At 40.7% G+C, this 16303-nt stretch overlaps 2 protein-coding genes across 3 annotated transcripts in view; one reads left to right on the top strand and one right to left on the bottom strand.

Annotated features, from left to right (window-relative positions):
• zmp:0000000755 (phosphofurin acidic cluster sorting protein 2) overlaps nucleotides 1-9096 on the top strand; it is a 47392-nt gene extending 38296 nt beyond the window's left edge. Inside the window, exons 16-25 of one of the 2 annotated variants that reach the window (XM_038737135.1) lie at nucleotides 770-924; nucleotides 1014-1124; nucleotides 2276-2378; nucleotides 2916-2948; nucleotides 4157-4199; nucleotides 4307-4349; nucleotides 4663-4801; nucleotides 4925-5148; nucleotides 5926-6039; nucleotides 6257-9096. In XM_038737135.1, coding sequence (XP_038593063.1) covers nucleotides 770-924; nucleotides 1014-1124; nucleotides 2276-2378; nucleotides 2916-2948; nucleotides 4157-4199; nucleotides 4307-4349; nucleotides 4663-4801; nucleotides 4925-5148; nucleotides 5926-6039; nucleotides 6257-6372 — 1081 coding nt within the window. In that variant the 3' untranslated portion in view covers nucleotides 6373-9096. The remainder of the gene's footprint in view (nucleotides 1-769; nucleotides 925-1013; nucleotides 1125-2275; nucleotides 2379-2915; nucleotides 2949-4156; nucleotides 4200-4306; nucleotides 4350-4662; nucleotides 4802-4924; nucleotides 5149-5925; nucleotides 6040-6256) is intronic. The other variant, XM_038737136.1, reaches the window with a different exon arrangement.
• A 158-nt stretch (nucleotides 9097-9254) lies between these two features.
• On the bottom strand, nucleotides 9255-12452 carry mrpl2 (mitochondrial ribosomal protein L2). The gene is made up of 8 exons (XM_038737137.1): nucleotides 12369-12452; nucleotides 11792-11887; nucleotides 11536-11704; nucleotides 10681-10822; nucleotides 10474-10589; nucleotides 10231-10341; nucleotides 9697-9770; nucleotides 9255-9606 (listed from the first exon to the last, which is right to left on the bottom strand). Exons 2-8 carry the CDS (start codon nucleotides 11864-11866, stop codon nucleotides 9397-9399), a joined length of 897 nt encoding a protein of 298 aa, XP_038593065.1. The 5' UTR covers nucleotides 11867-11887; nucleotides 12369-12452; the 3' UTR covers nucleotides 9255-9396.
• Nucleotides 12453-16303: the final 3851 nt, after the last annotated feature.

Genomic DNA, 16303 nt, shown 5'->3' with positions numbered 1-16303 from the left:
TGCTTCTGTAAAAACCTGTTTTCTGTTTAATCCAGCTGAACTGCAACTTTTCCACTCTTTACACACATGCTCCTCAGTTTTACTCCAGGTGCGGCCGTGTCATGTAGAGCCATGCACGTCTCTGATGTTAACATGCTCGCTCAGTGCTGTCGCTGCTTTAGCTGGCTGCATGTTTTTGTCCAATGTTGTCACTGAGAGTAAATAGTAATATATGTAGGTTTTAAAAAGTCTAACATAATATTACTTCATGAACCTTTTAATGTCTGTCCTGAAGCATTTAGCGACAAAGTCCCCAAGGCAGTCTTTAAAACGACTTAAATATCTTACACTACGTAATCACTTATAAGATTTTTTTAATTTAAAACATCTTTGTAAAACTTGTAAAAGTAATTTTTTGGGTTTAATGTCTTTTTTTTGTTTCGTGTATTTAAAGTGAGCAAAAAGTCCTTTTTTGACATTTTCAGACTCATTTTAAAGATAAAATTGGGTTAGCGTTTACACTGTAGTGTTTGGATCTTAAAGCTGCTGCAATATTTGGTTTAACTTGAGAAAGACTTGCAGATACTTGCAAGTACCCGGTATTGCAAATTATAACATGTTTGTGACGTAATTTGGCTCTCAAAAAGGTAAGACTGGTTTTACACCAGGAGAAACCCTGTTGAGATATAAATCTTCCCTTTCAGATTCTCATACACTCTGACCCACATCATGGCTTGGAACACTTTCTCTTAATTACTCATTCCTTGTCTCCTTATCTTAACCCTTGCAGCTGTAACTGCAACGCACAGACACCACCGACGATGAAGGTGGCGGTGGCGGGCGACCAGAGTTACCTCAGCACAATCCTGAGGTTCTTTGTGGAGCAGCTGGCCAACAAGACACCTGACTGGCTCAGTTACATACGCTTCCTGGTGATCCCCATAGGTACGTCCTCCAGGATTAGTACAAGTGCCAGCCTAACATGCTGCGTAGTTTTTAGCATTGTTTTATACGTAAAGTTTTCTTCTCCACAGGCTCTCATCCCCTGGCAAAGTATGTGGCCTCGTTTGACAGCAGGTTCAACAGCATCTTTATGGACACTGCATGGAGGGAGCTGTTCTGCAGGACGGAACGGCCCGCCTCAGGTAGGATGCACAGCTCTGGTACGCGGGCTACAAAGCAAGTCTGCGTGTCTAATGTTCATCCAACTTGAAAGGGAAAGAAATGGGGTCATAGGATGGGTCAGGGGCTGATGGATGGGAAGAATAGATTTCATCCGATTGCAAAAGACAGCTAAAGCCTGCTGCAATGAAGCGAATGGCTTTACATCATGGCATTTCTACTCCTTCCTGTAAACTGTCTGCTGTTTAAGACCACCTGGCTGACAGAACTCTGACTCAGATATTTACCCCAGTGGTTGTCAAAATTGATTATAATATTGAAAAAGTAATTTCTTGGTCAAAAACATACATAGTCATGAGTTCATACATCCTGTCATTGAATTTTTTTCCTCACGTTCTATGTATTACTTAGGGTTTTTGCTTTAAATTGCCAATCGCCAATTACAACCAATATATTTAATGCTAGTCAAATAATCAAATGTAGGATTAATCCAAGGGGCAGAAACAAAGCAATTGTTAATCCGTTTAATTTAGGACTATTTTGTAGAATTAAAGCTTCGTTCTAGTAGATCTGAATTCATTTTTACACACACTTGCAGTTTGTAAGTCATACACTTGTTTGCTCACAAGCACGTCCACATTTAAGTTTCAGTTCCCATCCTCTTCCTCAATTCTCACTTGCTCTGCATAGGAAAGCCTGATAATTCTCAACCATCCCCACCTATTAATTCACCCAATTTAAATCATTCTTTAAATCATCTCAAAAGGGATTCCAAGACAAAAATAACAGATAAAGTACTGGGTCCTCCATCTTGTTACTTAATTCTTTTATCCATGACATTAGCTGTCATCACAACATAAATGCTAGTGTTTGGATAGGAGTGGCTGAGTGTTTTTTTTTTTCACAAGGAGAATTAGTTTAAACTGCAGCGAGACGACAAAATCATTTGAACTGACATTCATAATCTGCCTGTTTCCACATTTTAAGGCCCTCCCCCCCCAGTCTCCTTAACTCAGTGGAATGAAAATTATTGATGCACAGTCTTCTAGCAATCTGCTGTATCAGAAAATTTGCATTCTGCGTCAGTTGTCTCACAGCTTGTTAGTCAGACGTGAAACAGCAGAGGCACGTTGTTAACAACCTGCTCTCCCTCCCTGATCTCTGCTCCCTGCAGATAACATAGATGTAGCAGGACGAGTCGTTCAGTATCTGGCTGGTGCCAACGTGTCTCACCAGTTCCCCATCTCAGAAGCCATGCTCACCTACAAACAGAAGAGGTAAAGCGACTTTGATTATTTAGGTTTGCGCACACATTTTTGAGTGTATGCATGTATGTTTTGAAGCATGCCTGTGTTGGAATGATCTCTGACTGATATTAATGTTTAGTATTTTCTCATTAACAATTGTTCCCAGAAAAAATATAGCTATGACTGATCATCAGTTAAACAGCATGAGGAAGATGTTTAAATGCATATGCATGCAAGAAGGCACATAAATTAAACACACAGATACAAGTAGCTGTGATGTGTGATGATAATTTCAAGTTTACTGTTCACATAAAAAGGCTTATGGCTGACTTATTTAAGCGCTGGCCTCTGCTTCTGCAAAGGCCAACATCGGCCCAGTTGTCTCACAAACACAGCAGACAGCCTGTTGCATTTCTGTGTGCGTTTGTTTCCTTTCTGAGGTCTGACCAAACCCTTCCCCTCTTTGTAAGAGTGACTTCCTATTGGTCAGAAGGTACTAAATACACCTCGCAGTTTTAACACTGTCGCATTCCTTCTTCCCCCTTTCCCCTTTGATTTGCATTCAAGGAAAAGGAGTTTGTATTTTGATTTTTACATCAGGTATCGAATTCAACTCTTGTTTTGACTTTCTCGTTTTCTCTCCTCCATTTGGCTTGAGAATCCTTGCTGTGTCTTAACATTTCCCTTTTCACACTCGATACTCACTGTAACTTCAGTCCTGCACTCTGTCCCGTGTCTTTGGTTCTGTGTGACTTTGATTCTTACTCTATCCTCTGTTTTGTTGCTGTGAAGATTTGCCTAACAACCTTTAAAACAAGCCCAAATATTCACAACGTGGAATTGTTTTCTGGCTCATACATCCACTCACACATTACTAAGGTCTTTACTTGCTAAGATTTCTTAATTTTATGGTGCAATCACATTTAGTAAATCACTAGGTTGAAACTAGCTAGTTGTTACTAAGAACTTAAGAAGGACTTGACACACAAAGGTAATCATGGATTTATGAACAGCTGCTGTGCTTCAGTTCTGGTGAGTTTTGTGCAGTGATGATGTTTTACTAAATCCGTACCTTGCAATATGTAACATCACTAAAGTATAGTTATATAATTCAGCACTGACGGATAAGGTGGTACGATTGTTGGGGATTGCGGTCCTGTATCTGCACTTGAACTGGCTCCAGCCCCTCATCCTCCCGTTGTTTGTTGTGGGTGCAATCTATTTTGCAGGATCATGAAAGACTGGGAAAGAATCCCCGGCTAGTTTAGGAGTTGCACTATTGGTTGCCACATCTTGAAGGACATTTGCAGAGAGATAACACTACCGCAGCTCTTCCCTGCCAGATCATTGGCTGCATTTTTGCTCCTTTGAATCTGTCGTTGTGGCCTGCGCGTGTTTTATATTTGAATTGACCATAACAGCCGTTCTGTTTTTTGCCCCATCTCTGTATAAGCATGTATCATTGAACCGGTAGTATAAAGTAGCCACACGGCTACTACGGCTGGGCCCAAACTATCACTTTTCGTCCCCATGTATAAAAAATCTCTCTCTTATCCGAGTACTGGCAAATAATTTTGGTTGTAAGGAGCAGTCCTCTCATTCATCTCATTGTAACGTGACCCCTAGATGACCCCATTCCACCCAAGCCAGTCATGTGCCATTTCTGCTGCGATGGACATGGTGCAGGCCATGCCACAGCCATCTTCCCTCCAGGACCATTGAGTGTTCATGTGCACTTCTGGAGTGTTAATGTTACAACCCCACCTCTGGTCATACTCACAGCCTCTTTACTCTCTCTCTGTTTACAGCCCTGATGAGGACTCCTGTCAGAAATTTGTGCCATTTATTGGGGTAAGAATTATTTATTTGGTCATATGCAAAGGTGCCATTGTTAATTCATTCTTTGTTTGATATAGTTTCACACTGAAACCTTTTTTTTTTTTTTTTTCTTCTTGCAGGTTGTGAAAGTTGGGATTGTGGAGCAAAGCCTCTCAACTTCAGGTAAGGAAGGGCACTTTTTTATAATGTGTGGTAGTATTTGGTCAGGTTAGTGTGTTTAACCTTTTACTGTTGATTCTATATGCTGAGACAGAAATCTAACAAAAACACAGATGTCACTCGCTGGATACAGATCCAGGTCAGGAAAGAAGAAAATGACCCAGAAACCATAATATTGTTTAATTTATTTGCTTCCATATGCTTGGTTATGCCTAGAACGGATATATTTCCACACAAGCAAACAATACTCATGTTTGAGTTTAAATTTACTTAGAAGTTTTTTGTATGAGACTGTTTCCCCCCCCTCAACTTGCAGTGGACTCAGATGATGCGATGGGGGTCAACACAAGCATCCTGTCCTCTCCAACGCCCCCATCGGCCGGTCCGTATGGGAAGGAGATCGGAGGCACCCCCCCACAGTCTCCCTCTGTGTCCACCGCCCTTTCTGGAGCTGGGTACAACAAGACGCTCACACATAATGATCAGCAACACACATCTTTTTTTTTTTTCTTTCTCACTGTGAGCTGTGTTTTAAGTTTCTCTGTAGTGTTTCTGACTTTGCCTGTTTTCCTTTGTAGTTCTCCGTGTTCGGGCAGTGAAGTGATGGGGCTCCAGGTGGACTACTGGACGTGGCAAGGCTCAGAGAAGAAGAAAGAAGGTGAGAAGAGAGACGTGGGACTGAAGAACACCCTGAAGAGTAACTTCCGTTCACTGCAAGTCAGCCGCCTGCCTTGTGGAGGGGAACTCACCCCTCCACCCAGCATGGCCATGACTGTAGTCACCAAGGAGAAGAACAAGAAAGGTACGCTTTGGAAAATATAAGACACACCCACAAAGAATATCAAAGTAAATGAAAACATTGTACGTAGTAATCACAACACATTGATAGATTTATGTGTAACCATAACATGAATAATTAAAGCAAATGTAGCCAGATTACATTTGCCTGTTTTCTGCTCTGCTCTTTGCCTCAATGACCAAAAAAATCTTTCTGGTTCTAAAATTGTCCATGCACAAGACAGATGAGTTGGGAAAAATATTTTTTATACTGGAGAAGGGTTAAAAGAGTACTCCATCGATTTAGCATTGCACTCCTATAACATTGTCGGACTCTAGATCGACACAAATCGATGGAGCAGAGATGCCGTCTTTTTTTTTCTTCTTTCTTGTCAAAACCTGGCGCCTACAATACCCACAATCCAACTCAGTCATACACTATGTTTAGGTGTGTTACGTTAGTAGTTGCTTACGTAACCCTGAGCCGCTAGCATCAATGAGAGATGAGGAGTGTGCTGCAGCGGTCTGGTAAGCTCAATTCCACACCACAGATTTCTATTTTTATTTTCAAACTTCTTCAGCCCCAACTGACGCTGCCTCAAGTTCATCATACTTCGCACAGCTCCCTCAGGAGCCACAAAAGGCTTTACCCAACTTTTTTTCACATATGCAGCAGTATGCCCCCAAAACCTGTAAACACACTTTCATTTTTTCATTTGTAAAATCGGTGGTGTTCCCCTTTATGTAAATAGAAAATGTGTTGTTTTTTTTTTAATGCCTCACTCACACTTTCCCTTTCCAGTGATATTTCTCAGCAAGAAGCCCAAGGAGAAAGAGCTGGACTCTAAGAGCCAAGTGATTGATGGTATCAGCAGGTTGATCTGCACAGCCAAGCACCAGCACACGATGCTGAGAGGTGAGGCTGACGTGTAGACACAAACCCACAGCTGACGCTATACTGACACCTGGTGTTGATGTCAGGACCTTCCTCAATATTAAATACTAACCATCACCGTAACAAAGAATAGTCTGCTCTGTAACAACTGTCAGCTGTGACAGCAGAAGCACTATGAATTTTCTAACGTATAAATAATTTATTTGTGCATTTAACTATGATCCTCTTTTGTCTTTAGTCACTATTGATGGCGTGGAGTGGAATGATGTGAAGTTTTTCCAGCTCGCCGCCCAGTGGCCAACACACGTCAAGCACTTCCCGGTGGGAATCTTTGGTTACACTAAGCCTGTGTGACCCTGGCCACCATCCACTCAACCGCCACCAGACTCTCCGCTGCACTTGTCTCACTGAGAGGCTACAGAGAATTAGAGGAAAAGCCAACAGGCTCCCGGCAGTAATAGTTTTCCTGTGGAAATCTTACTGACTCACAACAAAGTGTTCCATACACAAATTTCATGTTGTCAATTTGATGTTTTTGATGTTGTTGGGTGTTGTTGTTGTTTTTTTTACACACTACAAAAAGAACAAGTACTATTTTGTAAGATTTGTGCTACCGCCTTGGAGGTATTTTGAGGTTTTTTGACAATTTGCCACATTTCGATAATGGCAGCTGTGTTTGCACTTTGTTTTTGTTAACATTTTATTATTTCTGTGAAATCCTACATTTATTGTTACTCTCTAGACAATGGAAGAGTGTGATGGTGATGTGCAGTGGCGTGTGTGAGGTTGTTTGAGACCGTGTTTGTGTTTGTTGTTGACAGTTGGAATATTGCTGTGAATCTAGATGGAATCCTTCTCTCAGTGCTCAGTTTTCTTACTCGTCCCTTTACTTTCTCAAAAAGTTAATTTCTCTAGAAAGGAACATAAAGTGCTTGTTTGCCTTGTTGCTTTTAAGCACACTGTGCACCTAAAGCAAATCAAAAAAAAAAACAACTCAAGCAAGGTATTTTTTGAAGGTAGCTATAATGAATGTAGCTATGACGCATTTGTAACACGTAAGCAGTTCATCAAATCAGTCTGTTATTGTAAGTGCTGAAGATTTTGTATTGGTGTTAGTGTACAATCACTCTGTACAGTAACATCCACTTAGAAGCAATGTAACATGACACACAAAACATATTTCAACTATCAACAGCTGAATGCCAAATTAAGTCGTGACTGTATGAACTGTCTTATTGTTTCAAGGTCCTGAATTGTTTTTCCAGTTTCCAAGCTGGATTTTCCACCTGTGTTGTTCCTGGGCTTTCTTGGAGTAATTTTAGGTTTTAAGAGCATTTATTTGGTAAACATGGCCGCTGCGCGTTCAGTTTGATGAACTGGCTTACCTGAGAGGACATCTCACAGACCTGCAGTAACTACGCAAACTCTGGATTTGTCCAGATGTGCAGTGATGTGCCAATGTTTTACAGTACAGGTCTTGGCTAAACTTCATAGTATGTTAAACTGAAAACTATAGTCGTACATTTTAAAGCATTTGTGGTCCCTGTGGAGATCAGTATTAAGATTAAGTAGTGGTTACATTTTTCCCCCGCTGATGGGGGGGGACTCAAACCCGGGCCATTACAGTAAGGGCCTTGATACATGGTGTGCGCACTACCAGGTGAGCTACCGGGGCCAGTTACCAGTTTTTGCTCCACATTTGGCCAAATGTAAACCCAGTAAGCATTTACAAGACGTGTGCACATCCAAACCAAGCAATTACCGTTGTGTCCTTTTAATACAGCTTCCTGTGGCTGGATGTGCAGGTAGTACCTAACCTAAAACATACTGAGCATTTAGTATTGTGTAGGCCTGTTCTGGGAAAATAACGTGAGTTGGTCTGACTTGAAACATGTTTTGACAGTAGTGTCAAATGCAAGCAATGAATTGCTTTTAAAATAGGATGAAAAGCGCATGGAGTCTTGCCAGGTGTCCAAGTCACTGCCTATGTGTGTCTGTGTAGGTGTGCTATATGTTCGATGGTACTCCCTGAATGGTGTCACGTGAAACTTTTGCAATAGGAAACCTTTGGACAAAGGGCCTTCTGTATGAGTTTGTTGTTGCTTTTTTTATAAAGTGAAGACTTACAAGCTTTGATAGGCTGGCTTTTTTTTAGTATTGTATATAAATATATACAAGATATATTATTGTGAATTGCAAATCCCCTTCACTAAATTGAAAGCACAAATAGCTTACCTTTACTTCATGACATAAATGCCAAATATATTTCAAGAGCTCATAACTACAAAGTTGACTTGTACAATGCAAACACTACTAGGTATGTCATTTCTCATAAATTTCCCTCACTTTGTAATGCACTTTCATGTGGTTTTAAACACATTTTAGCTCAAATTGGGACACTCTTTGAGATGAAGCGTTAGGTGTTATATTTGAAATGTAAACCACTACCTATCTTCAAAAGAAGGCTGTTCTTTGAGGGTGTTTTTTTATTATTTCAAAATGACCCCTTTTCATAGGGATGTTCATGTTGATGGGTTTAAGCGCCCTGTGAGGTCCCTGTGACAAACCATCATGGTTGTCTGTTACTTAATGTTATGCCACTTGATGTTGAAAAGCTTATTTTGCAGCTGCCACCATACGTGTCTGCCTGTGACTATACAGTCAAGTTTTCTTTTCTCCTGCTTTTTGAAGGGTTCACTATCTTCTTTTAGTTGGGAGAACTGGCTCTTACGTATTTGTAAACCCGGGCTGTGAAGTGTTAGCCAGGGCAGAGTTGTTTGAGGGAATTTGTCATGTGAGTTAGCCTTTTAGATACTAAACAGGCATAATGACAAGTCTATATTAATGTATTTGACCTCAAGTTTTTTTTTTTGCCCTAACTCTAGAGGTAGCATGGGGGTGTTTTACAAGACTGGACCAATAAGCAGGCATGCTCACTTTGTCACCATTATTTAGCACTGCAAAAAATTTACTCTTAACATCAGTGTTAATGTTTCTCATTAATGGTCAAATTGCAATGACAACATGCCATCTTATTGCTCCTGTGACTTGAAATGCCACCCAGTGTCTTTGCACAAACCTATTTTAAATGACATGACAGTATTTTTAAATTTACCACTAAAAATATGGGTTACTCTGCATGTTTTACTATAGATGTAAATATGTTTTGGAATTTTATATTGTTTTGTTTCTTTCCATGCTCTCACAAGCAGTTGTGTTTAATAAAATTTTTAATCTTCTGTACAAAGGGCTTGTCTTTATTCATGTATTCTCTCCGAACAATTGATTTGTTTTCATCGTGAGAACCAAAAATAATAATACGAGATGATTATAAGCAAGATACAGCAATCTCCAGTCCCAAACACGTCCAGACTTGTGTTATTTAGCAGAGATTGAGGGCAGGTTGACGTAACTCTTCATCGGAGGGAGCGGTTTAATCTTGCGTCCTGCCCACCCTCCCTTTCTCTGCCACAAGCCGCTCGAGGGGCGAATGCCAAGCCAGCGATTGCGACCAGCTTTGCCAATGATCCGTTTGTTGTGGTCAATGTTGGACACGCGTCCCACCGTTACCATGCAGGTCTCCAGTACCTGTGTGTGAGTGTCAAGATGACAACATTCAGTTCAGAGCAGATTATGGTTTGAACGTGGCAGGTGAAATGTTAATCCAGATATCCTCACCTGAACCTGCTGCTTGGAAGGAAGCTGAATGATCGCTGTTCCATTTACTTTACGGAGCAAAACACCACTTGTACCTGAAAACCAAATTAACCGCAACATTCAGTTTAGGAATTATTACGAGCAACCACATTTTGCATCAGCCATTACCTTGTTCAAAATGCACAAGGCATTCAGATAACATCAAACAATCTCTAGCGGAAGAAGCTGTCCCAAGGATACTCAGGGACAGAACAGATCTTAATGCAAGTATATAATTATCAAATCATTTATTCACCGTCAGATTTACATATAAAGGTGAATGTACATCTATGCGTCAGTAAGTAATGCATTACAGTATTAACTCACAATATACTGCGGAATCAATTAGTTGAATATCTGAGTTTTGAGCTCATGTTTTAAAGAAAATATTCAATCAGCATTGAAAGTTATCAGCAGCTGCAGCCCTGACTGTACATACACACAAATACAAAAAAAGCTTTTTAATGCAAACAAGCATTTAGGAAATAAAGTACAAACATGAAAATAATAAATCACCTGCAGCACGAATGTACTCTGATCCCTTCCCTGGTAGTATCTCTAGGTTGTTTACCAGTGTCCCCACAGGAAGGGCTCCCAGTGGGAAAGCATCACCCTCATTGGCTGAGACTGCACAGTAAAAACAAAAAGGACGCTGACTAACATCGCATTAAATGCAGATAGTCCAAAATCTACCGAATCTTTACTTCCATCATCTTGAGTGAATGTTTGGAGGGTGACGACCCAGAGTGGATCTTATACCTGCCATGCGTCCAATCACTCCAGATGTTTTAATGACATCTCCAGCCTGCATGTTCTCTGTAGCTATAATCCATCTTTTCCGGTTGCCTCCAGCTACCAGGGCAATGTCAGCAGACCTGTGTAGACAGCACAGATTGTGACAACCAACTCTATGTTCATAACCTTTAGTATATATGTTCATCAAAGTGTGATGAAAGGTGATCTGACCTGCATGGGTCGTATCGCACTTCAACAACCTTCTCTTCAAAGGGCTGGTCCTCTTTGTTTGGTTCATAGCGCAGGCGCTGAAAGTCTATCCACCGGTATTTCTGTTTATGGCCACCGCCAATGCCATGTGTCCGTATCCTTCCTGTGTGGCAGAAAGAAAGATGAGCAGCTCTTTCTGTCTGTAAAGTGTGAGAAAATGGTCCATCACAATGGCTTATAGCCCAAAGTAAAATCTTCAAATTACCTGTTTTGTCCAACCAGCAGTCCACAACCCAAAGATAATAAGTTTTCTAACATATAAGACCATGAAAGCAGCAAACTCTCACATCTGAGAAGCTTGAAATACATCATGCTCTGCATTTTTGCTAAATGTGCAATCATCATGTATCATTATCAAAAAAAGTTTAAAATTTGTGAAATCTTTATTCTATTAGTGCAGTTTTTCACTCTGTAAAGACTGGTGTATATGATCCAATACAGGTTTATATCAAACACTGTTTTACAGAGTCTAATCAAACCTGGACTAGAGTAACGCTGACAGCCTACAGACAGATTCTGAACCTTTATTCTATTTGTAAAAACAGGAAAAGGGCAGTTTCATAGTTTTTCAGATCACTATACTCCAGATGTATTGTAAAACCTTCTGCAAACGTGCCAGTTAGGCCTTCACTGGTTGACACTGAAGGCCAAAAGACCGTTTTGAACCCTGTTTGAGATTTGTACGCTTTTAATCTATTTGTGAAGAACAAACTAAGCACATATCCTGCACATTAGAAACCAACTTCAGCCTCGTCCTTTGCCAGCCTCGCTTGTAAACACACAGACTCTTATTCTTTTTCTGCCCACACTCTTTACCTGAGTGATCTCGGCCTCCTGTCTTTTTCATTCCTATGGGCCTGATGGTGTACTTCTCCCTCTGCTTCCAAAACGTCCTGTTCTGCTCCAGAGAGGCTGTGGTGAGGAAGCCTCTGCACTGTCCGACTGCACTGGACACCTGGGTTCCCAGTTTAGTCTGGGCAACTGCCTGTTAACGCAAAGGGCAACATAGCTTGTTCGGTAGTTGTGATTTCGTGACGATTCAGATCTCCACTTTGACTGACAGCCTGCTTACCTGCGAGGAGAGCAGAGCAGGCTGGGAGAGGGTCAGGGAGCGCAGAGCTCGAGTTAGACACGAAACCGCCATCATAACAGCGTCCTGCTGACAGAGCTGAAGAGAGGCAGTTTGCCAGATGTGAGTTTTGTGGTTTCCATTAATCTGCGTTTGCACTACATGGCGCACAACATTAGCTTTACTATATTGAATAATGTCTAGAATATTTCTCCTGCTTTTTATCCAACTTCTTACTCAGTCTAACTTTTAACTAAGCTTGAAGGAATCAAATCATTAGTGGTCAACAAAATAACACAACCTACTACGTTTCAATGTATCTACTGTTGTATTTTTTTTTGTCTCAACTGTGCCTATACTGTCATCACCCTAACGTTAGGGGAGTAACCTTTACCAAATGGCAAGTCAACGTGTGCTATCGCTAATAGCTTAGCCCGAATCTACCAAGTGAGATAAATAATACGGCTCAAAAATGGACCTGCCTTCTGGGTTATGTTTTAATAAACTAAGCCAAATTGGCCATTAATGTCACTTCCAATATGCAAAATAACCCAATATAAAATAGTAACATTAAACCAACCTTTATAATTGACTCATTTCATCTCAAGCTTCTTTTCGGCGTCCTTCAGTCCTGCACGCTACGTCGCGCACTGATGACGTATACTCCAGCGCTGAGAGCTCCCTTTTCTCCTTTATTTATTAAAAACTGTAAGTTACAAGTTAAAGTTGACTATTTATGATATACCCATCTTCCCATGTCAACAGCTTACATGGTATGTACGTCAACATGGTCCTGGTTTGTCATCATCATATGAAAATAGATATGTAATACTAGAAACATCAGACAGAACATCAGAATCAGCTTTATTGCCAGATATGTGTACATATACAAATAATTTGACTCTGGATTGTACAATGCTCACGATGTGCTTACTTATACAATAATACAACAACACAATAAGTGTTGTTAATACGGTAATAAAATCAAACACAGGCTACAGTATAGAGAACACATATGCACACTATAAACAAAAACAAAATACAGATTTAGACAATAGTGCAATGAGCAGAGTGCAAAGGATGCAGGAGTAAATTATTATTACCATTATTATTATTATTATTTATTATGTACACGTCGTAGGTGGATGTGATATACAGGTGCACATACACATACAAGCATATGTGTACACATGTACACAGTGTGATGAGTGCAAAGGATGCTGGAATAAGTATTATGTGCGGTGTTATGTACATGAGGTTGGTGGATTTGGTATACAGTATATACAATATACAGTATGAGCAGCTCTGAAATAGAGAAGCCGGTAAATAGGTGGCTGATTAGAGACAGAGTTACTGGGTTGTTGTATAGGAATTGTTCCTGACAATGTGAGTCAGCTGTTCATCAGAGTGATGGCTTGTGGCAAGAAACTGTTCCTGTGACAACACTAAAGAGGAAATATATTTACCTGGGTAAAGGAGAAATGACATCTATTTTGGATTAATTGTTTGTAGAAGAGTGTGGAGAATTTAAATTAGATTGAACTGGCAGAATCAGTTACCTGTTGGTGCTCACAAATTGACCACCAGATGTCACTATCTGCTCTCTCTTATTCTTTTTTTCAGTGGCGGAATTTATGGGATATTACCATAGACTGTAAGCTATTACAGGATAGTTAAATATCTTTGAAAGTTAAACATTAAACCTTAAAGTTAAAGTCGTCACCTACTATCACGTGCGCAGTACCCCATTTTATATTCCGTAAAGTTCCGTAAAGTAAAAATATATAATTACAAATATTAGACTAAACATTTGTGTTTGTGGACACCACGATAGATAGATAGATAGATAATCTTGAAGATGCTTTCTCCCTTAAAGAAGGGCTTTGAAGGGCTCTGCTCCTAAGAAAAGCAGCGAAAACAAAACATGACGTCACTATACATCAACTCCGCCGCAGAGGCTGCTGGGAGAATCTTGTTGTGCTGGAGACATTTTGGATTTAAAGGGGCTGAGCTAGCCGTCAGTCCTAGCTCTCGGTAAGTAATAGCTGTGTTTTTTCACTAAACTCATTTTATACGTGTGTTATTCCTGTATGTAACCGTGTATTTAAGTTGTATGGACGTATGGTACCGTGTTAATTAATGATCAGCTCGGCAGTTTGTACAGGGTGAACTCGCAACAACTAAGGGAGTGGTGATGCTAGCTGGTTAGCTGAAGCTATTAGCTAACGTTAGTGTCTGACCGGAGCGCTAAACAGATGAATAAGCAAGCGTCGCTGTGAGGTTAGCTAAACGAAAATATCATCATAAATCCGGTTAAGCGAAAAACGGCTAAAATTATTATTCTTAATAAATAGCCTGGTAGATGAAGTTAGAAATCCTGCCCCCGTTGTAAACTGTGAAAGTCAAAACAAAATGAAATTGTCATCCTAATGACTCAAGATTTCATGAGCAGCGCTCATATTAAACGATAGACCACTCAAGCTGTAGTTTTGTTTTTATATAAGTTCCAAGCGTTCAGAATCTAATTGTTTGTGTTCCAAACACGTTAAGGTTGTGCAGAGTCATTAACATGCAGCTACCACGATATTAATCAAATGTAATGAAAGAATTGTTTTCAACACTGCTAACGTGACACATCACTGTAGAACTGTGCAGAGAACAGTTTTATAAACACAGGTGTCACATTTCTGCACTGAACTCCTTTAGGTTAGGCAGATGATCAACCTGCTATCTCTTCCTGAATCAGTAGCAACATTCAGGCAGGCATTTTCAGACAACTAGTACTGGGAAAACAGCCCTCCAGCAGCTGGTGTCAGTGGAGTGATGGATGACTGCGGGCAGTGTCTGGTGGCACTTCCCTCCTGGTTGTCCCAGACCGTGCCACACCCTCCTTGATGGCTGGCTCTCCTTTGTGTCTTGTGGTGCCAGTGTGTTGGATTGCTTTTTCTGCAGGAAACAGACGAAGATAAGGTGATCTGTTGGGAGTCAACAGATCATCAAGCAGACAGGAAATGCGTCTCTGGGGAGATGCCCCAGAGATGGACCTCTGGCTTGTTGATGCACCCACTGCAGTCTGCTTTCCCGACATTTCCTATGCTATTATTTTACTATTCTAAGAGGAACAAGCACCCCACCCTCTCTCTAACGGTCTGATTCTGGAGCTTGTGCTATGTTTTATATTTGCTCATTAAAGATCTTTAGTGAAGGCCAGGTCAGCTTTTTGATGGGGTTGTCTGTAAACATTTAAACTTGTGTCTGTAGGTTTACTTTAAATGAAATCCATGCAACTTTAAAGACAAAATGAAAGCTTGTGATGAGTTTTCACCCTGCCCTAAAGTCAGTAAGATGCAATTAAACTTGGCAGTAGCAAGTACACACTTATGCACAATTAAGGGTTATTCAGTTGATCCTCTTTTTGGAGATCAGTGTGCAAAAGCCCAGTCGACTTGAATGCAGTGATGGTAAGGAGGGATTAGGAGAAAGGAGGGACAGAGTGATGATGGTGGTGTTTGCCAAAGGGAGATGGGATAATGTGAGGCTTGAGGCCTCTCTGGAGATGGAGACTAATGCAGAGTGGAGCTCTGGATGGGCAAACATGACAGGGATATGGCCCAAGTTCCCACTGCTCAGAAGGCAGTCTATATTGAGTCCGGCAAGTTGTTCCTTTAAACACGGAACTGTCCTTTCGTAACACTGTTCTCTCCTCTTTGGCATTTCTACTGACTTCTGGGCTGGATGTGCTACGATTGCTGCTGCAGTATTATATGACCTTTGATCCCCCTGCAATGTTGAGTCATCTAACCAGTCCATAAAATTCAGTTTCTGTGCCACCTCATCGTAACAATGTCAAATTAAGACTCGTCTATTCGGTTGTTTTTGAAAAGATTTGTTTGTTATTAATTTATTGTATTACAGGTAATCTAGTGACATTGGTATCGGAACAATGTAATCATGTTACCAGAAACTAGACGGCTCTCTAATCACTGCTGTATTATTCAGCCCGTGGACCTCAGTGAAAACATTTCCAGAGGTATATGATCATTACGGTGTCGTATTGCAAGTGCTTGGTGGGCTCCACATGTGCCTGTCACATGACCAATTCCTGGACTGTGCAAGGTAAATGGGTGAAATAAGCTCACCAGACATTTATTCCTCGGTGCTGTGGTGAGAACGTATGGCCGAGAGTGAATCAGTGTAATGTTTTTCACATGGACGCAAATTCAAAACGTGCACTGCAGAATTGTTTTCTGGTTGTATATAAATAACTGTATAACGTGTTGTTATTTTATTTTATGTTGCCATATTCTAATATGCATTTAATTATATGTGTGTAGCTTGACGGAACTGCAAACTTTCATTTTGTTTTACAACCTTGTGCTGTGTAATGATAAATAAACTACCTTGATAGTACCTCGAGACAGTAGGATTTAACCTTGCAGTGTGTTTTGTGCCCTCGGCCTTGGTGGCATGTGAAACTCTTTTCGAGCCTGTAAATAGTGTCATTGAGTCCATCCC

The sequence above is a fragment of the Micropterus salmoides genome, unplaced genomic scaffold, assembly GCF_014851395.1.
Source record: "Micropterus salmoides isolate LMB-PRFRI ecotype aquatic unplaced genomic scaffold, ASM1485139v1 Ms_hic_scaffold_22, whole genome shotgun sequence".
NCBI classification, from domain to species: Eukaryota; Metazoa; Chordata; class Actinopteri; order Centrarchiformes; family Centrarchidae; genus Micropterus; species Micropterus salmoides.
The sequence above is the reverse complement of the archived record's forward strand: the minus strand, read 5'-3'. Positions and strand labels throughout refer to the sequence as shown.

Excerpts from the sequence above, each read along its gene's own strand:
- mrpl2 (XM_038737137.1), bottom strand. The coding sequence starts at position 11,866 with ATGATGGCGGTTTCGTGTCTAACTCGAGCTCTGCGCTCCCTGACCCTC. Across the intron at positions 11,705-11,791 it reads CTGCTCTGCTCTCCTCGCAG|GCAGTTGCCCAGACTAAACT; the intron begins GTAAGCAGGCTG and ends TTGCGTTAACAG. Across the intron at positions 9,771-10,230 it reads AGAGTACATTCGTGCTGCAG|GTACAAGTGGTGTTTTGCTC; the intron begins GTGATTTATTAT and ends TTTGGTTTTCAG.